This window comes from Stegostoma tigrinum, chromosome 14, assembly GCF_030684315.1.
Source record: "Stegostoma tigrinum isolate sSteTig4 chromosome 14, sSteTig4.hap1, whole genome shotgun sequence".
Classification (NCBI taxonomy): Eukaryota; Metazoa; Chordata; class Chondrichthyes; order Orectolobiformes; family Stegostomatidae; genus Stegostoma; species Stegostoma tigrinum.
The window spans coordinates 36,605,847-36,629,175 of NC_081367.1; the positions used below are offsets into that span (position 1 = coordinate 36,605,847).

Below are 23,329 nucleotides of genomic sequence, written 5' to 3' on the forward strand. Positions count from 1 at the left end.
AAATGTTTGTACCAAACTTAAGAACAGTACCTGCACTGCTGACAGACCTATTACAGAAAAAAGCCAAGATTGTATGGACCGAGAAATAGCAGGCAGCTTTTGGAAAGCTGAAGACTACTTTAACAACTGAGCCTATGCAACTTGCTAAATTTTGTTGAAATTTTTAAGACTCAGGACATGGGATTATTCTATTGAGATTTATTACTTCAATTGTACGACCTTAAAAAAATCACAGACATTGATGGGAAATCAAACATAATTGCACTGTCTTGTCCAGACTTAAAGGGATCTACTTAGAACTGAAAAGATAATATTGCAGGAGGCTAGGAGAATGAATGTGTCTGGGAACATGCATTTGTGTTAAATACATTTTTCCCTTTGTAATTAAACATTAATGATTCACATTGCATTTGTCATCTGGAGTAAGTGACAAGATGATGGAAGATCTGTGGAATACTTGAGGTCATATTGAACTTTTAATTAAAACATTTGTTTCTTTAATAGAGATCTAGCCAAAATATGAACACTGGCACAAATTCATTGGCTTTCTTAAAAGAAAGAGATCTTGGAACATCAAATATCAAGGAACCTTCAAGTGAATAGACATAAAAGAAGAGAAATGCACTACAAATGGAGTTGTAATCTCCTGGGAGTTGTCTCAGGCATGAACATAATGAGAGAAAGGATGCCAGTCTGGACTTGAGACAGTTTACGTCTTCCCTTTTCAAGAATGGATGTGAACAGGGGATGAAAACCAGTTCAACTCTCATCTGCATGCATTAGTGGAAGAAAGTATATTAATAAGCTGACATATTTGGGTGCACTAGCCTGAATTTGTGTATCAATGTACTGTGAAGGTCACAGTCAAAAAATCACCAACTAGTCACCCCTGGATTGCGTGGAAATGACTCTATCATTGAGTGCTAGAAGCTAGCTAGCCAGCAAGTCAGTCAAATGGAAATAGGAGAAAAGAATTCCAACTGATCTTCTAAGCTGGGAAGCCCGAAGGGTCTTGAGGAGCAGTGGTAGTGTCTCTATCTCTGGGTCACAAGACTTGAGTTCACAACCCTAGCTGCTCTGGAGGAATGTAAAACAAATATCTCTGAACAAGTCAATTAAAGGAATCCTGAAACCAACTGTCCCATTATCTATTTTTATGAACAATTCAGATTAAGCCATGTGGTTTTTAACTTTTTTTTGGACTCACTTCTCATTTTCAATCTGTGTATGTGTGTTGCATTATTGTTACTTCCTACATTTCATCACTAAATGACTCATTCCTATGTTAAGTAAGAAAGTGTGATTAAATCGGGTCCTTTTAAAATTAAATTTATTTGGTTTGAGAGAAAGGTATTCACATTGGACGGTGTCTTCTGTACTGAAGACTTGAACTCTAGAGCTTACCATACCTTAGCTAAGCTGCTCCAACCACAACTACAACTGTGGTATTTAGCCAACAATGTGGAAAATTGCCAGGTGTGATCTGTACACAAAAAGGAGGACAAATCTAAACTGACTAACTGCCACTCAGTCAGTTCACCTTCAATTTCAGTAAAGTGATGGAAGGGGTAATCAACTGTGCTATCAGGCAGTAATTGCTTAGCTATAACATGTTCACTGATGCTCAGTTTGTGTTCTGCCAGGGCCGCTCAGCTCCTAACCGCATTACAGCTTTGGAAAAAGAATTGAATTCAAGGGATGGGATAAGAGTGATTTCCCTTGACATCAAGGCCACATTTGGCTAAGTGTTGCATCAAGGGGACTGAGCAAACTACAGTAAGTAGGAACCAGGAAGAAAACTTTCCACTGGTTGGAGTCATTCCAAGGGAGGATGGCTATGGTTGTTGGAGGTCAGTTATCTCAGCTCCAGGACATCTCTGTGTGTGCCACAGGGTAATGTCCTAGGCATAACCATTTCAGCTGCTTCATCAATGACGTTCCCTCCATCATCAGGTCAGAAGTGGGGAATTTTGCTAATGATTACCCAATGTTCAGGACCATTCTCAATTCTTCAGTTACTGAAGCAGTCCATGTTCAAATGTAGCAAGGTTTGGACAGTGGCTGACACACAAATGCTAGGCAATGACCCTCTCCCACAACAGAGAATCTAACCATTGCCTCTTGACATTTAATCACACTTCTATTGCTCAATCTCCCACTATCAACACCCTAGATATTACCAAAGGCCTGAAATGGAACTGGACTAATCATTTAATACTATGCTACAAGAGCAGATCAGAGACTGTGTTGAAGCAAGTAACACACTTACTGAATCGCTAAAACTTGTTCATCATCTACATGTCATAAGTCAGAAATATGGTGCAGTATTCCCCATTTGCCCAGATATTAATGAACTTGACACCAGAAACCAAAGCAGCCCATTTGACTGGCTCCATATTCGCAAACGTTTGCTCCCTCCCCCATTGACATTCAATTGCTGCAGTATGTACCATCCTATGTACACCATGGGTCTTTAGACAGCACCTTCAGCAACACACCTCCTCCCTCACCCCTATCCCAGGCCCCAAGATGACTTTCCATATTAAGCAGAGGTTCACCTGCGCATCTGCCAATGTGGTATACTGCATCCATTGTACCCGGTGTGGCTTCCTCTACATTGGGGAAGCCAAGCGGAGGCTTGGGGATCGCATTCCAGAACACCTCCACTCAGTTCGCAATAAACCACTGCACCTCCCAGTCGCAAACCATTTCCACTCTCCCTCCCATTCTTTAGATGACATGTCCATCATGGGCCTCCTGCAGTGCCACAATGATGCCACCCGAAGGTTGCAGGAACAGCAATTCATATTCCGCTTGGGAACCCCGCAGCCCAATGGTATCAATGTGGACTTCACCAGCTTCAAAATCTCCCCTTCCTCCACCGCATCCCAAAACCAGCCCAGTTCGTCCCCTCCCCCCACTGCATCCCAAAACCTGTCCAACCCGTCTCTGCTTCCCTAACCTGTTCTTCCTCTCACCCATCCCTTCCTCCCACCTCAAGCCGCACCTCTATCTCCTACCTACTAACCTCATCCCACCTCCTTGACCTGTCGGTCTTCCCTGGACTGACCTATCCTCTCCCTACCTCCCCACCTATACTCTCCTCTCCACCTATCTTCTTTTCTCTCCATCTTCGGTCCGCCTCCCCCTCTCTCCCTATTTATTCCAGAACCCTCACCCCATCCCCCTCTCTGATGAAGGGTCTAGGCCCTAAACATTAGCTTTTGTGCTCTTGAGATGCTGCTTGGCCTGCTGTGTTCATCCAGCCTCACATTTTATTATCTCGGATTCTCCAGCATCTGCAGTTCCCATTATCACCTTCAGCAAATGTGCTGAATCCATGAGGTGAACATCTAATATTACAGTCATGCATTGATCTATTCTTTCCACTTTTGCAGAAGGGAAGGAAAGGCCTAGAGCTGAACTGGCACTGATTTCCCAGTTTACAGCTTCATAGAAGTGGTATTTCAGAGGTACTGAGCATCCGAGGTAAAGTGTTTAAGTTACCTGGTAACAAAACTAAATATCAGCAACCCAAATGTCACATCACACTCAATCACACTGATCTGATTGCACAGTGAGTGAAATACAATCATCTTTATAACACTAAGTTGCAACAAATATATCTGGCCAGTATTAATTTATATATTTTCCCTTCACTGGCACCTGTACGTATGCAGGTTGCTGCCAGATGATAAATTCTTAGAGGAGCACTATCAGAGATATTCACTTTAGGTTGGTCCGGTTAGAGAAATAACTGGGATTTCAATTGGTGCTATATACTTCACACGTTAACAAGATCAGATGCTGATGTCAGAGATGATGAAGGCAATTCTATTTCAGACGGGGCAGCCTTTTTCAAACTCTGCTCAATGTGAAATAGATGCTACACCCCGGAACAAGAAGGTGAAGGGTTAACCATCAGGGGGAATTGGAAAATTTGCAATGTACTAACAAGACTTCCATGCATATAGTCTGTGATTAGAGGAATCTAACTTAAGCGTGGACGGTTGAATTTGAAAGACATTGTGTGGTTTTCTTCTTCCACAGATAATTGTTCCGCTGCATGACAAATTTACGGCAGAAATAAGGGGTTGATAGCAGCCATGACCACAGTCATGCAGACGCTTATGCCAATATGTGTCTGGCACATTTAGTATAACAAAGAAGGGTCTAGGCCCGAAACGTCAGCTTTTGTGCTCCTGAGATGCTGCTTGGCCCGCTGTGTTCATCCAGCTCCACACTTTGTTATCTCGTGCTCTTGAGTACAGTTCGATGAGTGTGACAGATCCATAAGAGGAAGAATGGCATTGGACACTGAAGTGGGGACTCCATTCAAAGCACTCCCACCCTTTTCTCAACACCATTTTCCAACAACCTTACTCCACCTTCACAGTGCCCAATTTGGTCTGTTGTCTTCTAATGGGCTGGTGCACCCCTGCACAAACACAACTTCAGGGACTGAGGTGGGTTTGTGGTAATGGGTGGGTGGGTTGAATAGTTGGGGTGTTGTGTGACAATGAAGCAGGATGTGGAGTTTACCATTTCTTGGCCAGAGGTCAACCACTTGGCCATGAGTGGGAGCCTGATTGCTAGAAGGCATGGCAAGAGCTCCTCCCTTTCCTTCCCTGTGCTGTTGTCTTCTCAAATAAAGCCAGGGTAGCTTCAAGGGGATGGATGGCTTGCTCAGTGCAGTGGGGTTGGCTGTTGGTGAATCAGCGGGGTTTGGTTTGTAAATATCTGTGTGGCCCTGACAATGAACAATACCTGGTTTCTGTACAGGGCAGAAGGGTGACTCCTTGCTAGTTATTGGTTGCAGTTTGGACTGGCAGTCAAAGGCTGAAAATGGGTACAATCTAGGGGCTGCACCCAGATAGTTTGTAATTCTGGATTTGCGAAACCTGGAGTATTGTGTGTGGTTTTAGCGATTCCTTGTGTAAGGAAGGGTGTTCTGGTTATGGAGGAAGGGCAGAGAAACTTTACCCAACTAATTCCTGGAATGGCAGGACTGACTTATGAAGAGATAATAAAATGTGAGGCTGGATGAACACAGCAGGCCCAGCAGCATCTCAGGAGCACAAAAGCTGACGTTTCGCGCCTAGACCCTTCATCAGAGATGAAGGGTCTAGGCCCGAAACGTCAGCTTTTGTGCTCCTGAGATGCTGCTGGGCCTGCTGTGTTCATCCAGCCTCACATTTTATTATCTTGGATTCTCCAGCATCTGCAGTTCCCATTATCACTGACTTATGAAGAGAGACTGGATCAGTCAGGGCTATTTTCACTGGAGTTGAGAAGAATGGGGGATGGGAATCTCATAGAAACTTATAAAATTCTAGCAGGACTGGAGAGGGTAAACACAGGAAGGATGTTCTTGATGACCAGGGAGTCCAGAACCAGCAGTCACAGTCTAAGGATGTGCGGTAAGACTGAAATGAGGGCAAATATTTTAACCAGGGCAGTGCTGAGGCTGTGGAATTGACTGTCACAGAAAGCAGTCCTGGCCAAAACATTGAAAGTTTTCAATAAGGAATTAGATACACCTGTTTGGGCTAAAGGGTATGGGGAGAAACAGGGTTGGACAATCACTCATAATTGTATTGTACAGCAGAGCAGGCTTGAAGAGGGAATGGCCTACTCCTGCTCCTATTTTCTATTTTTCCTCAAACCAATCCATGTTGTCTTCCCGTTAAGTAGCCTGCATTGGTTCAAGTGTCTATTAATTACATCCCAAATTATTGTTAAACTACCTGGCTTGTAGTTGCTGGACTTACACCTTAATGTTTACCCTTGAGAGCAATTGAGTCTTCTGCCTCTCCCTTTTCTTCTATGAGATGTGAATTGGCAAATCCCTGGGCTGCCCAAGAATTACACTCTAATGCTTTAATAAGATCCTATCAGAGTTTTCACTGGCTAAGCGTTGACATGTATTCCAATGAGATCTATGAAAAGCTCCCCAAAATGAGAGACATAGGTAAGTGATTCAAGATGGCATCAATTATAAATAGCCATTTTCACAATATCACAGTATCAACTACTTACGAATAAAATTAAAGCAAAATACTGTGGACGTTGAAAATCTAAAACAAAAGAAAATGCTGGAGAAGCTCAGCTATTCTGGCAGCATCTGAGGAGAGAGAAACAGAGCTAATGATTGAGTCCAGTGTGACACTTCTTCAGCACTGAGAGAGGATAGAAAATGTTTGGATTTTATATTTTTGACAAAGGTGAAGAAGGAGCAATGCCTGTCTCATTGTGGGGTATGTGGATCATTCCTTGCACCAGGTCTACGTAGGCCCCTAGCCATTACTCTTTCTCTTAAATACTGATACTGCCTTCAGTACTGCTTGCTGCTCTCATCTAGAACTGGAATAATTGATCAGTTTCACTTCTAATTTTCACCCTTCTCTCAACCTTCAACTTGACAATCGCTCACTCTTCCCTTCCCGTCTTAGACTTCACTGTTTCCATTTCTGGGGATAGGCTGTCCACCAATATCGATTATAAACCGATCCATTCCCATGCTTAACTCAACTGTACATCCTCACACCCAGCATCCTGCAAGGATTCCATTCTATGGTCCTAGTTTCTGTCACCGCCACATCTGTTTCGATGATGCCACTTTCTACTGAGTACTTCAAATATTGCCTTTACCCTAAGCCAAGGGATCTCCCCCTACTCCTGCACAGTCGTTGGCAGGGTCCTCAGCCGTGTCCAATCCACCTCCGGTACATCAGCCCTCACCCCTTCACCCTCTTCCCAGAACAACAATAAGGTTCTCCTTACAGTTACATTCCATCCCACCAGTCTCTGCATTCAAAGGATCATCCTCTATCATTTCTGCTGCCTCCAGCAGGATGCCTCCACCAAGTACATCTTTCCCTCCCCTCACTGTCAACATTCTACAGGGACTGTTCATTCTGAATGCTCCTCACTTCCCCTTGGCATCATTTCAAGTGATCACAAAAGATTTAGCACCTGCCCATTCACCACTTCCCTCCTCACTGCCCAAGTTTCCAAATGATGAAACTGTGTTTTACTTATATTCTTTCAGTCGAGTCTATTGTGCTTGTAGCCCACAATGCGGTTGCACTTACATTGATGAGACTACATTGTGGTCTGGGTGCCCACTTTATGGAACACCTCCACCCTGCCCTGAGGAATGACTCCACATTCCATTTGCTTGCCATTTTAATAAACCACCTTGCCCTCATGCTACTGTTCAGGACCAGCTATAATGATACAACAAAGCATAACACCAGCTTGGAAAAGAACTTCATTTTCTGCTCTGGCACTCTTTAGTCTCTCTGGCTTAAAAGTGTCAGGATGTTTCTTCTCCATTTCTCCTAAAGTCTCTCTTCACCCCCCCAGAACACCCCTAACCATGCAACTTTGTCTTGTTTGTGAGTTTTTTAAATTGCCTCTCAGCAGCATTTTCTCCCTTTCACACCTTAATTTACATTCATTTCACATCACATTTTCTCTTTCATCACCATTAACAGCTCCTTTGTCCTTTGCATCGTGTCTCCATATTATCTCTCTTTTCCCCCCCCTCTCTGCCTCTATCAAAAGTATGTTGAAAAAAACTCTAATCTCCTTCAGTTCTGAAGAAGAGTCACACCAGACACGAAATATTCACTCTGTTTCTCTCTTCACTGAAAGAAATTATTTAGATGTACTGCATAAATCGTGAAGGTTTAGAAAGACTGAAGTCACTGGGATGTTTTCAGTTTCTGTTCTGAAGCGTGATTCTTATTTGCCTGATTACAGTAATTTAGTCTTAAGGATCAAAGATTAGTTAAATGTACCTTATAAAATACATCAGTGCAGTCACCAGGAATTTCTTCTGTTGATCTCCTAATTAGCATATAACTTCAGCAAAAGTTTTAGAGAAAACCGATTCCTGGCAGACAGACATACAAATGGGATCTAAATCTCACCTCATCAAAAGAATTGGAAAGGAAATTCCCAGCCAGAATGTAACACAACCCATCTGTCATTTTACTGTCAGTTCCAGCGCTACTGATTTGTATTTTGAATGTTGCATATTGTAAAAACACCAAGGTAGATTGCTCCTTTAAGATTCATCTGTTTTAAGTCACACTCAAAAGTTGTGTCATGTCAGCATACATGAACACTTTCTATGCTTTCAGGAGGATGGTCATCAAACATATTAAAATGAGGCTTGGGAGATAAAATAGTTCAGGCCTCATAGAAAAAATATTACAGACTTGTTGCCTACCCTATGTGTTCGGGTCATGCCTCAAATTAAAACGGATTACCTGTGAGAAATCTACTAAGCAGAACGAGTGACATAACAAACTAAACCTTCATTTGTCCAAGTGATGGCTAATTTTGTCTGAAATTATTGTTTCTGGAAGCTTACCCACAACCAAAATTAATCTTCCAGATTTAGTTACAATCATATTTCCAGAAATGTTTTTCATTATGTATTAATGACTCTGCTCAGTAAATGAGTTTGAAATTTCGAAAGACGTTTATCTGCCCAAGGGCAAGTACCACGTGTCTTAAACATAGCACATCTGCATGTATTCAACACACATGTATCACATATCCCACTGAATATATGTATATTCCTGGGCGTCGTCTGCCTGTCTGTTGAGAATGTAAGTACATTTCTATTTTTGATTTATTTTCAATAATTATGTTGCACAATCACTCAATTATGAAATCCAGTAACATGGTAGCTAACTTTAAAACATAATTCTAACTAAACGATGGAAACGATATTGAGGCTTTTTAAATTTTAATTGTACTTTTTAAGGTAGCCTTGTTGGATGAAAAACTGTACAGTCTTTCCTCGTCCACTGTATTCGACCTCTGACATTTACAAGCAAATCGACAAAGTAGCTGGACTCATGAAAAATGCAGCACAAAGGGAAAAAGTAATATTTTAGGAATATATATTAAGTATATAAATATAAAATAGACAGAGGTAAATCAAACAGAAATTAGCTAATGGAAACTGGTATTGTACCATATCCTTATTATCCTCAGGGGTTGGGGAACAGACTTTCCACAGATAACAGAAGGTGCCAAACCGCTTGACCTGACTTCCTTAAGCTTTGTGAAGGACTGCATGATCAGACTAGATGAATCAATGAGAAAAAAGATGGAGTCTGAGGTTCACAATGCAGATCTGCAGGTAGCTAATCATCAGAAAATGAAGAGTGAGTGTATGGATACAGTTTGAATATCAGTCTTCTTACTTAAGGATGGATGTAAAAGTGTTGGATGCAGTTCAGAGAAGGTTCATTAGACTAAGACCTGAATGGGAAGGTTGTCTTACGAGGTAAAGTTGGACAGGCTAGGCTCGTACCCAGTGACATTTAGAAGATAAAGAGGTGACTTGACTGAAATATATCCTGAGGTAAAACAACCAGGTGCATGTGGAAAGGATGTTTCCTCTAAAACTGGGGCGGGGGGGGGTTATGTTTGGGGATCACTGTTTAAAAATAAGGGGAAGACCCATTTGCGACAGACATTGGGAGGCATTCTTTACTAAGGGTTATGAATCTTCCTCAAAAGGTAGAGGAAACAGAGTCCTTGAATATTTTTAAGACAGAGGTAGGTAGATTCTTGACAAGAAAGCTATTGAAAGATTATTGGGGTAAGCAAATAAGTGGAGTAATCAGAACAGCCACAATTTTAATGAATGATGGAGCAAGCTTAAGTGGTTGAGGGGCCTACTCTGGTTCATATTGCAATGTTTAGATCCTGTTTAAGGATCCCCAATTTGTTACGGTTCCAAAGGTGTACCCAAAATTGTTAAGCTCCCAAGTGAGAAAGGATGAACTGACTTTGATGCTTTATCCATGCATCTACTCAGTTGGTCACAAGAAGGATGATTTTAATTGATCCCTTTCCTTAGGTAATTCATTACCCAGACCCAAATGAACTTATGTTTTTTAAAGGGAGCTAATTTATGAGTGAGAAAAGTACATGAATTAATTACTAAATGTGAGAAGAATTAGCAATGCAACACACACACATTCAAAGAGACAACTTTCTAAAAAAAAATTGATATATAAATCAGAGACTGAGTTAGATAGTTTCACAACCACTAAGGGAACCAGCATTGATGCAGCTGTTGAGGTGGGGGTATTAGTAGTTGAACAATCAGCTTATCAATCCTTAGTTTTGCAGATTGATTGAAATTCTGTAGGTTTGATTCTATTCAGCCATGATTAAATTTCAGCATTCAGGATGAGAGAGACAGTCCTTTTGTTTCTCTTTTACCTGGCCACATGCTGATTGGCTGAGCTTTCAGAGTGATAGAGTCTTTATTCAAAGTTTTGGCAAAAATCTGTAACTCGGGTTGTGGGTGAAGTCGTTGACTTGCTCGCCGATCTGGCTTGGTCTCGTCCAGATGGTTACCATGCTAGGTGACATCATCAGTGGAGCCTCCGATGAAGCGAAGTTATTCTAATCTGCTTGGAATTTTTACTGTTTGGCCTGTTATAATGAGTAGTGTCATTTCCGGTTTTGATCTCTATGGGTTTGCACAGAGGGTCCAATTCTATATGTTTGTTGATTGCATTACGCAAGCCAACCATAGACACGCACAGGAATTCTTAGAGGCATGGTTTTACGCCCTAATGCAATCAACAAACATATAGAAGTGGACACCAAGTACAAACCCATGCAGATCAAAACCGGAAATGACACTGCTCACCGTGATGGACCGAACAGCATAAATTTCAAGCAGAATAGAACAACATAGCGTCATCGGAGGATCCACTGATGATGTCACCTAGCATGCTGACGAAACATCTGAATGAGAACAAGCCAGCTCAACCTCAGAGTCTTTATTTTCAACACAAGGTAAGTAGGGGATAATTATTTTCCTGCAACTGTCACAGCACATTAACACTTGAACCCAGGCAGGTATACAAGAGAATATTCAGAGAGAGGACATTTTATCTTGCTGCTCACCTTCTCTTCTGGGCTGCGCTGTAGATGCAAAAGAGAGAGCAACTACTGCATTTGCAAGAAATAGAGCGTATCAAATGGGAATCACGTCAGATCATACATTGGATGTTTCTGCTGGCCACTGGTTAATGGAGTAGTATCAGCTCATAATGAAACATTTGTCTTTGTACTCTCACAGCACAGCCTCCGTGTCACTTTCTTTTGTCCATTAACACTATAAAACAGCAGGCCTATGCTCTCGTTTCCAATTACATGTGGCTAAATTGGAATATTTCTCCATTAACCAGCTAAATGTCAAATCTGAACTACATATCACATTTCACAATCAAACCATCAGTGTAGACACATGAATATTAGCTCAGTATGGACACTTTAATGATGTGATATTGCATTAGCTGCTATTGTCACATTACTATTGCAGTACCAGTGCACACAGAAATTGAGCGTATTATTTTATTCTCTTTGCCATGATTGAAAACTAACTATATGCTAGAGATTTATTTTGTGGCATTAACATTGATGTAAACTTCTTAAGATAATTACTAATAATACTTTATTCAGCAGATAAGGAGAAAGACAGATAAATATAAAAACAAACACTGTAGAAGCAAGCTCATTCAAATTTTCATAAGAAGTTAACTGGAATATAGCTGGAATCTATTCAAAATACATTCATACTTGTTAGTTTTCTTTTATTAGTTTTCTTTTCTTAGTACTGTGTTGGGATTCTTGTTGTGCAATAGATAGCATCCTTGCCTCTGAGCCAAAGCTCTGGGTTCAAGTCCCTTTCCACATCTCAAAAGCCAAGCAAAGTGCTTTCATAATGTGGTCATAGAGTGCAGAAGAAACCCTTCAACCCATCGAGTCTGCACCAACTTGTCTATGTTAATCCCATTTTTTAGCACTTTGCCCATAACCTTGAATATTATGATACTTCAAGTACTCATTCAAGTACTTTTTAGAAGTTGTGAAGTTTCCTGCCTCCACTATCCTCCTAGACACTGCATTCCAGATTCCCATCACCCTCTGGGTGAAATTGTTTTCCTCAAATCCCCTATAAACCTCCTGCCCTTCACCTTAAAAATCTTGTTCCTGACCCTTCAACTAAGAAGAACAGATGTTTCCTATCCACCCTGTCTGTGCCCTTATAATCTTATTCACCTCAATTAAATCCCGTCTGAACCTTCTCCGCTCTGATGAAAACGCCCCAAACTTATACAACCTATCTTCATAGCTAAACTGCTCCATCCCTGGCAACATCCTGGTGAATGTCCTAACCAAAGTTTTGTACAGCTACACCTCCAATGTAACGTCACTGCCCCTGTAATCTATGCAATGACTGATAAAGGCAAGCATCCCATATGCCTTCTTAACTACCCTATTAACCTGTCCTGCTGTCTTCAGGGATCTATGGATAAGCAACCCAAGATCTTTCTGTTTCGGTGAGGTGCCTTGTCTCCTGCAATTTACTGAGTACTCCCTTGTCTTGTTACTTCTTCTGATGTGCATCACTTTACACTTTACACTTTACAGGGTTAAATTCTATCTTCCACTGATCTGCCCATTTGACTGATCCATCTATATTTTCCTGTAACCTAAGACCTTCTTCCTCACTACTAATCACTCAGTCAATCTTCATGTCATCCACAACTGACTATCAACATTCACATTTTCAGCTATATCACTAAAATGTTTCACAACCACTAAGGGAACCAGCATTGACCCTGTGGTATATCACTGGAAACTGGCCTCTAGTCACACAAACAGCAGTCAGTCACCACCACAGGTTGTGAGATAATTTACAAATTCTTCCAATACACACCAATGGCAGGCACCAAGCGAGGCAGAGACTCCTTGTTAGCCATGTGAAGAAATAAATTGGAGTTTCTACCATCAATATCTGCAGCACCAGGTTACAACACACATCAAAGTATACGTTGCCACAGCAAATTAGTCTCCTTGGAGAGACTAATTGGTTGGGCAGGCAGTGTGGATCAATCCTTGTTCTAGGTGGGATTCAGGACATGCCTCCTTTCTCTGCCAATGGTGAAGATTGTGGAGCTCAGGTGGACATGACTTCAGGCAAGAACAGAAGACACAATCTAAGCATATTATAGAGATAGTAGGAACTGTCGATGCTGGAGAATCTGAGATAACAAGGTGCAAGGTATACAGCTGGATGAACACAACAGGCCAATCAGCATCAGAGGAGCAGGAAAGCTTTCCTGCTTGGCCTGCTGTGTCATCCAGCTCTACATCTTGTTAACTCTAAACATATTATAGGTTGTTTGATATTCAACACACAGTTTTCTTTTTGAATAGAGTCATGTCATATTAAGATAATAAACACGCATTTCACTCCATTATTAAGTGCAAGCATTATCTTTATTTGCATATTTTATTAGTTGCTGATAAAATATACAATTGTAGATTGCAGATCATTGCGCAAACACAGCAAATCATTATCCTCTTCTCAGCCCTCTCCCACCTGCACAGGGCGCACAACACATGCTAGTGGCAGAAGTGGATATGCCTTGCAGGTCTCTGCTGCCCAATCTCCTGGTTAGACATGCAGTGAGGCATTCCACACATACCTGCCATGGAGCAGGCTGGATAAAGCCATGGGGGGTTAGGGTATAAGTATCTGTGTCACACATTATCAGCAAGCAGAAACTGTGCTGGCAAATTCTGGGCATTCATTAAACAGCTGAGAATTCACTCAAAATGTGTTACACAGCTGTTACCACTTAAGAAAGAAACTTTGCAAATTAGAAGGGGGTCTCGTTGTACAGTGATCGTGTCCCTAACTTTGATCCAGGTGGCTCAAGTTCCCCTATCCTAGAGATGTATAATATCACATCCAAACAGGTTGATTAAAAGTAATTACAGCCATTAAATAACTGCGGAGACTGACACACAAGTTTCATGAATCTGAGATAACGGGAACTGCAGATGCTGGAGAATCTGAGATAACAAAGGGTGGAGCTGGATGAACACAGAGGCCAAGCAGCATCTGAGGAGCACAAAAGCTGACATTTCGGGCCTAGACCCTTCATCAGAAAAATTTCATGAATCTGCTGTTTTGATTCCCATTGGTGCAGTCATTATTGTAAGGATCTGAATTGTCTGGAAAGGACAATTTAGTTTGCATTCTTCAGCGGTAAACCTGGTGATAATCAGGTAAAAGAGGAGGAGTGCTTCATTTTCTAATTGTTTTCTCTCAAAATGCCCAGTCTCTGTCCTCCCATTTCAAGAGAATTACATTTTCAAGAGTCAATTTTCATCTGGCAAATTTACACTTGTAAATGGGATAGTAGCAGAATGAAAATTGAGTAAAGAATTTGCTGTTGTAACAGTGAAGATTATGACATTTGGACAAACTTGACTTGATTAGCACTCCTGCCAAGGCTAGGCTCAGCCCCAGTTAAAATATTAAGTAGGTGTTTACTTGTATAATTAACGCTCCCATACAAACATATGAGCTCAGAGCAGAAGTAGGCCATTCAGGCCCTTAAGCCTGCTCAACCATTCAATAAGATCACAGCTGATCTATTGAAACCTCAAACCCACATTCTCAAATTTTCTGGCAACCTTTCAAGCCTGTGCTTAACCTAACTTAAGAAACTATCTACCTCTGCCCTGAAAATATTCAAAGACTCTGCTTCAACCAGATTTTCAAGAGGAGAGTTCCATAGGCTTAGGATGCTCTGAGAGAAAAAGTCACCTATCTCTATTTTAAATAGCAACCCTGATTTTTAAATAGTGATCCCAAGTTCTAGATTTCTAAAAAGAGGAAATATCTTCTCCGCATCTACCCTGTAAGGCCCTCAGGGTCCCACTTGTTTCAACCAAGTTGTCTTTCACTCGTCTAAACTGCAGTGTGGGAACAGCCTGTCCCTCTGTCATTTTCATTTCAATCAGTGTTATCATTGCCACTTCATCAACCTATCCACAAACCATGGGTACTACAGATTGGAAGGAGGTTATTGTAGTACTAATTAAAATCATCCATATTTGCAGTCAGAGAGAACTGAAAACAGTTCATAGAATGTCTACAGTATGAAAACAGGCCCTTTGGCCCAATACGTCCACACCAACCCTCAGAACATCGCACCCAGACCCGTCCCCATAATTTACACATCACTGAATATTACAGGTAATTTAGCATGGCTAATCCATCTAGCCTACACATCTTCAGGCTGTGGGAGGAAGCCCACACAGACAGGGGTAGAATGTATAAACTCCACACAGACAGCTGCCCAAGGGTGGAACTGAACCCAGGTCCCTCACACTGTAAGGCAGTAGTGCTAACTACTGAGCCGCCATGCCACCCACAAGCTGGCTCTGGTATTTGTTTATTTGTCTTTATTTTCTTTAAAGTTTTGCATTTCCTAATTTTTGATAAATTCATCTTTCTTGCAATTATGAGTATACGTTAAATTTCCTTGCCATTTATATCTTGTTGAGTTTAACCACCAAAGATTCCAATTCCCATTCTGCTGCAGACCATGTTGAATTTCATATCCTCCCAAAGGTCAACCTGCCTATCAACAGCATGAGAAGCAATGAAAACTAGTTTGTTTTATACAATGGTTTCAGCACCGAAATTCAAATTGGCCTCTCGCTGCAATCATTGTATGGCTGGAATGGACACTCAACCTGGTACCCACCTGTTCAGCTTTCCATATCAAAATGAACCATAATCGCTTAAGTTAGTTTATGATGCACTCCAATTGCTGACGATAGCAAGGAACAATGTGCTCTCATAAGCTTTAACTTTAGGCTGGTACAAGGACAGGTGCATTAATTGTGGGCTATTAAAGACTCTAATCTTTCGATAGCTGTAAAATTACAAATACAATCGTTTTTACTTGGTTGACTTATGCCTGTTATTCTAATCATTGTGAGTTATAAAAAATTCTATAATTTAATAATCTATTTTCATAGATACTGCATTTTTCTATTCGATCACTGGTATCATACCAAAATGTTTTTTTTTGCAAAATATCTAGCTAACTGGGGCCAGTTAGTTCAGTTAGCTAGATGGCTAGCATGTGGCTGAGAATAAAACCAACAATTATGTCTGAGGTAGATGTGGGATCTGATTTTTTGCCCTGCCCCAAAACTAGAAGACAAGAGTAAACTGCCAATGACAAAAGCTATCAAGAAAACTGATTGGTATGAAGAATCAGCAGACAATTAGCAAAGGGTCTACCTTCGGACAGAGCACACATGAATGAACACCTTGATATTGCGATTCATTAGATTGTCCCTCATGTTACAAACACCAGTGCATTCAATCCAGTGACATTGCTTGCTATCAAAAAGGTGTTGAAGCAGTGCGCCACACATGATATAATTTGTAAATAAGCTTGTCATGCTCCTGCCCCTGTTGGAAAATATTAGGAAGGAGATTCCTGAACGATTACAGAATTGCATTCATTCAGTTAGTGCTTTGGCTTTAATCCACAAACTCTCCAGAAGCCCAGTGATTTCCTGTCTCCAACCCTTTAGATGTTTTCCCACTGGGCCTCATTGTAAACCAGAGCTCTTAATCAACACAAGGGAGCTTAAGCCACAAAGTTTACTTTCCACATGAGCAATGATTTGTTGCATAGGAGCACCTGTGTGCCTCAATACGTTGCTATGGCTTCTCCAGTCAGGACCAATCAGGAAACCTGTGTAGGATGGGGCTTTAAATCATAATGAAGCTGCAGTTTTATGGTAGCAAACTGGTGGTTCCTAATAAACACATTGTATCAAATAATCAAAACAACTTTGCTTGGAAAGCATAACCCATTAAGGGAGAAGAGGATGAGAAACTAGAAATGAATGCTGCCTGTTACATGACTAAAGTCCCTTAGCTGCAGAGAGATTGCAAAACTCTTCAGTTTTTAAAACTGATCTGTTCTAATGCATTTCAGGGATTTTCCCTTCAATAGGTCCCTTCGGCACAATGTGATTTCCTCCTCTTCGGTGAGATATACCAGTAGTCGCGCAGAGCCTACGATGTTTTTGTGGTCCAGGCAACAATACAGAGGGCAACAAGGAAGGTAAGAGCTAATTATTGTCTTTCCTCTTTCCTGTCTTTTAAGTAGTAAATCAGGGAGTGATACAATAGTCATTTAAGGGAACAGGACCTCAACAAATATCAAAACTTTCAAATATCTGTCCCTTTAGTGGCATCAAAATTCACTTCCAGCAGATTCTACAAAGACCATCTTTCTATCTGAAAGCTTCTGTCGGGTTATCAGATTAAGAGGTTTACAGTTTGCAAGTACTGTTTCAAATTTCAGGGTAGAAATATTTAGAAATTCTGGGTTGGAGTTTTGATCTTCAAAATCTGAGGTGGATGAGTAAGAAATCTTCCACATAGGTGAGGTGTATAGCTTTCCAACATAGTCCCAGATCCCCACAATTTTTCAGCAGGCATTTCAACCACTCAGTACTTAAGTTTAGACCTGAAGTAATTAATGGCCATTTAAAGGAATGGAAGTGTTACAATGACTGCTCAGAACCCCAAAATCCTATGGGTATTTGCAGCCCTTAATTCATTTTTTTTTAGAAAAAGAGGACTGCTACAGAAACAAAATGCCTGCTGGTGTAAAATCGGTGGCTGGCAAAGATTTGTGTGGGACTGATGGAATATAACAGCTAAAGTATCGAAGAAACTTCAAACAGATGGGACTGTCATCAGTTGCAACTGCAGCAATAAGAAAGGGTTGATGACATTTGCCTCAACAGCAAGCCATCCCTTACAGTTTATGCCCCAAATATTTTTGTGTGAATTTTTTCCCCCTCTTGATGGATACACAAGCCATTAAAAAACAAGTTTCATCTCTACTTGAGTGTGCTACTAAGGCTTGTAAGTATCACCCTGGGTTTGAATGTTAGCACACAGAGAAAGTCACAGTTGAAGAGCTATCCCCTCGTCATCCCTGTGTTGCAGGTAAAGATATTTTCTTTATTTAGTACTAGAGGTCAGCTAACTAGCAGCCAATCAAAAGGGAAACAACATGACTCTGTCTCACCTTGAATGCAGGAATTCAAACATGTTCAGAACTACAGAATCTCAACCAATCTGCAAACCTAAGGATCCTGAAACCAACTGCTCAGCTACTAATGTCAATGATACCAGTAAACTCCATTGCAACGGCCACAGTATTGAACTATCAGCTCCTCATGAACAATTCAGAAAATGATCCATACTCTAACATTTTTTTTCATCTTTCAGGGCTCATTTCTTATTGCAACTTTGTGTGCACATGTGCTATATTAGCATTTATTCTCATGTGTAGCATTTAATAAACTCACTTCTTTTGTTAAATTGTCTCCTTGTAAAACACAAGTAGACACGGGTCTGGGAGAATTGTACCCACAAGGAAAGAAATCTGTTTTTAAATTAACCTTGTTGCAAACAACTGAGGGGTTGGTTGAAAAAGGAGGGGAGCCAAATCAACCCCCTCACTCGTCAAATAATAGTGTGGGGTATTCCATCTGGAGCCATTGTGAATTGGGGAAACTCACCTAGGGCCAGGTCGTAACAGAAACATTTTTATAGTGCAGCCATGTGAAGGGTTGTAGCCTTGGGAGGAGGTGACAGGCCAGCGGAAGTCATGAAGATAGTCTACTTCACATCATTAAACAGGCAATGGTTCACAGAGTTGCTCAGGCAGTATGACAATGTGACCAATGACTGTACAAAGGAAGCAGACAAGAAACTGTGTACGCGCTGCAGCACTCATACCTGGAAGGCATGAATTTACAGCAACAAAGCAGGGGGACCCAGACAGTTTTAACATTGTTTCTAGAGGCAAGAAGGTCAAATATGAAGATGGAGCTCAACTGCTTAAATTAAAGATGAGAAGCAATGACAAGCAATGGTATACAATAAGTACAGATCAGTGGCATTGAAGTATGCAGAGGTTTTTGGCAAACTGGTGGGAGAGAACAAAGGCAATGTCTTCCAGATAGGCTATATCAACTACAAGTTAGCTTTCTGAATCTAGAAGGGTATCAATGTCACATAAAGACATGCCTCTCAAGGAAAATGGCAGCAGAACTAGGTTTAGTGATAACTAATTAATTGACTTTATTGCCACATGTACCAAAATACAATGAAAAGCTCTGTTTACGAGTGAAACAGGCAGATCACAGCAAGCAAAAGATGTACAGGTCAAAAAGATTTAGAGACATACAGGTTACATTATTTGAGTTTGGAGTCCATTCGACAGTCTGATGGTGGCCAGAAAGAAGCCATTCCTGAACCTGCTTGCACGTGTGTTCAGGCTTTTGTATCTTTTGTCTGAAATAAGAGGTTATAGGAGGTCATTACCAGATTGCTATGGGTTTTAGATGATGTTAGCTGCCTTTCTGTACAGCAAGCCATATAAGTAGAGTCCATGGATGGATGATTGGCTTCTGTAATGGCCTGGGCTGTGCACACCACCTTCTGTAGATTTTTACAGTCCTGGGCAGAGTAGTTGCTGTACCAGGACATTATGCTCCTGGACAGTTTGATTTCAATGGTGCATCTGCAGAAGTTGGTGAGGATCCTTATGAACATGCCAAATTTCTTGAGTTGCCTGAGGAAGAAGAAGCATTTTTGTACCTTCCTAGCTGTCACATCTATGTGGGAAGTCCAGGACAGGTCGTTGTTATTGTCACTCCGAGGAACTTTATGCTCTTCACTCTCTCAAAATCAATTCTGCTGGTGTAGATGAGAGTGTGTTCTCATCCTTTCTCTCTGAAGTCGATGATCAGTTCTTTAGTTTTGCCAATGTTGAGAGACAAATTGTTTACATTGCACCACGTCACCAAGTCCATTACGTCTCGATTGTATTTTGCCTTGTTGTTGATAGATATCCATCCCATTGTGGCGATGGTGTCAGCAAACTTGTAGATGGCATTCATTCAGAATTTGGCAACATAGTTGTAGGAGTACAGTAGGGGGCTGAGGTCGTATCTTGTGAGCTCCAGCATTGAGTATTATTGTGGAGGAGGTGCAGTTACCTAACCTCACTGTGTGGAGAACCACCCTTTTTTCAATTCATTCACAGGATGTAGGCATCACTTGTTAGGGGAGCATTTAGTGTCCATTTCCCAGAGAACAGTTAATAGTCAGCTAGACCAAGTAAGGTTGGAAGGTTTCCTTCCCTTAAGGACATTAGCGAACCAGTTGAGTTTTTCCCAACAATTGACAACAGTTCCATGATTATCGTTAGGCTCTTAATTCCAGATATATATTGAGTTCAAATCCACCTTCTGCAGTGGCGGGGCCTGAACCCTGGTCCCCATAACATTATTTGGGTCTCTGGATTAATAGTCCAGCGATAATACCACTATCCATATTTCTATCACCATCAGACAGATCCACACGTCCTGCCAGTAACCTGCAACGTGACCATTTCACTGAAATAGATTGCCTTTTGTTCATTCCTTGGGGCAGCAGCTAACCTCACAGTATGTCTCAAGCAGATGACCAAAACAGCTTACTGAAAATAATGGATGCCATGTGGACGGGGCACCTGGTCACCTTTTGTACTACACAGGCACAGCAATCACTAGGATTTACTTTCATCATGGAACTTTCTCAAATGTAAAGGAATGTCAACCAGAGTCCAGGACAGGTGTATACATTCTGGCTCAATATCCAGGGCTTCCAGCTTTAGGGGGTCTACTGTCCTCAGGTTTCTGGGCTTTTGGTCAGGATGTTGTAGTTGTTCTTGGGTTGGGGACAGGGCTGTGTCCAGAAGCAGCACCAGTGGCCATTATTTCTACTCCTGCACCTACTGTCAACTGCATCCACATGGCTGTCAGGCCCATAGGCGAAGAAGCTAGGGCATTCATTGACAGGTAAGGAATTCCACTCTATTGAAGTTTAGCTGATGTGCGACCACCAAAGAGTCTCCTCCAGGTGTGTGCATGGTATTTAGTAGCTGCATGACTCCCTTCTCTCTAGGCAATTGCAGGTGCTGTGTCTGTTCGTGCCCTTTGACAGACTACATGGAAAGATGTGAGGGACAAAGGCCGTTCATCTGTGACAGGTGATTTAAACACACACTGCGTAGATTATTAAAGGGGGATTCTTTATTCCACTGACTGCATTCTTTTTACAAATATTAGTTCAGTTTAGTGAATGATCTATTTATAATGGTTATTCACGGGTTGTTGCACATTGATCAAGTTAAGGTTTTAGAGTTTAATTCCTGATCCCTGAGTAATCTGCCTCAGTTAGAGGAATTCCTATGACTAACTTTTTTCATGACCGTGTAACACTGCTTACCTGGCTTCCTTGGCAGAAAGGGATCTTCCTCTTCTTGTGGTCTCCTGAACTAATTTTGCTCAGAAGGTCATCTGCAGCTGTTGACTCACTCCCAGCCTTCTTATCACCTTGTGACTATGATCTGTGCTATCCTTGCCATGCCTCTTCAATGCTGACCCACAAGTCCAAATCTGCTCCAAATCCTAGCTGCTGCCCTTCTGTCACTCTCTCTCTCTCTCTCTCTTTCTCTCTCTCAATCTCCATGAGACCTCTCCAGCTCAGGGGTGCTACCAAGTCAATCTGGCTTGGTATTCAGTAACTGCATGCTTGCTCTAACCCTCTTCCTGGCTCTCTAGCCATAGACTTCTTACTCACATGACCAAACCTTCTGTTCGTTCTTTCTTTGTGTCTTGCCCATGGCCTTTGTTTCCACACCCACCATCTTCAGCTTGCCAATGTCATTGCTTCTCTCAGGAAGGAACCCAGAGGAACTCACGTGCACTCCACTACCATTGTTACTTGCTGTGTACATCACTCTTCACACCCACAAGGCACAAAGGCATTGCAACTGCTGACATGTCAACATAAAGGACCCAATTGAGTAGACTGCTGGGTTGTTCAAGATGCAGTGCACTACTTTGACTAATAAGAGAACACCCTTTGGTATAATCTTTCAGGTGTGTCTCCAATGATAGTTATGTAGAGATCCAGTTTAGCCCTCAAGACACCTATCAGGATGGAAAGATGTCCAAACACATTTTCTTGAAAGCCCTTCATCCTGTAAGAATAGTAGTTCATAACCTCTCATTTCAATGGTAAAGAGTGTGAATCTACCATGCAGATGAGTCACGAAGGTTTCACTGGTCCCCATAAAGGAAGAGTGGTCTCAAGCTGTTGCACTATGAAAACTCGCACATACACATGCATTGGTTCCCCACTTCATAATTTATCTACATTTAACTTATTACTCTTAAGCATTATGGTTGCAATTATGATTCTGTTCTTTAAAATACATTGATTAGTTTAAACATATCAAAAGTATAAAATGGTCCCCTAATGAGCAAATTGTAAGATTACCTTGCAAAGGCCTCTGATTTCAGCTGCAACTGTAGGGAGTTATCTGTGTGACTGAAGTCATCAGGTGTGTTATAATGGAGATGCCAATGGGAACCATCCCATGTGTTAGGTTAGGTGGTTCATCAGGTTGCCCACCTGCAATAATGTATGAGTAACTACTGCCATAAAATCTTTATGCATTGGTAGCATCTCCATCAGAAGTGCCAATGGGTCAATTGATGATGCAGGCTGCCCCACAAGGGATGTCCCTTTCACTTATCTCAGCCATTTTCATGATCCTTTTGAATGTTAGAATGGGCAACCAGCAGGGCATACCTGGCATTTATTTTTGTTCATCATCACTGAATGCTAGTTTGTTGCATTGATCACTGTCTGGCAGACAGGGTGCTGCAACACTGACCTTGATATTGGGTATGACTCAAAGATGTTGAACTTTCTCTCTATGGATAAACATTTACTCAAAGTCTGAAACGTGGTGGTGCACATTTCATGGATAATTCCGAAGAAAAGTAATATTAGACTCAAAGAGTTAACTTTGTCTCCCTCTCCACAGATGTTGCCAGACCTGTTGAGTTTCCTCAGCACTTTCTGTACTTATCACACACATTTTGAATGTTCTGGAGGACTATGCCCCTCAGGTGATACGTACTTGTGACTGGAGAATGGAAGTCTAATATCTCGGTGACATGCTGCACCTAACTTTCCAGTCTACAGAAAGTTTGTTAAACTAAGACTTAATCCATACTCTCCTCAACAGGCTCGTTCGACCCACTTTCTCTGCCATTTCCAACCAAGATTGTTTGGATTGACTGAATGGCCTTTTTTTGATGAACACAGGAAATAAATGTTGCAATTTGCTGACAATCCTTAAAAGAAAACCTCATTGGATGCATCACTAAAGAGTGTGCTGTACTGACGTCAGTACCTACTGTCCTGCTTGCAGAGTGGCCCTCTTCTTCTGCCATCACTCCCTAAATAAGCACAGGCCTGCTGTGTTCATCCAGCCTCACATTTTATTATCTTGGAATCTCCAGCATC

General features: G+C 41.5%; 1 protein-coding gene across 2 annotated transcripts in view; it reads left to right on the forward strand.

Moving 5' to 3' along the window:
• Positions 1-23,329, forward strand: part of si:ch211-247n2.1 (calcium-activated potassium channel subunit beta-2) — a 58,545-nt gene that overhangs the window by 11,388 nt on the left and 23,828 nt on the right. Inside the window, exon 2 of one of the 2 annotated variants that reach the window (XM_048542531.2) lies at positions 16,893-17,003. In XM_048542531.2, the coding sequence (XP_048398488.1) occupies positions 16,893-17,003 (111 nt within the window). Of the gene's footprint in view, positions 1-16,874; positions 17,004-23,329 lie in introns of both variants that reach the window. The other variant, XM_048542530.2, reaches the window with a different exon arrangement.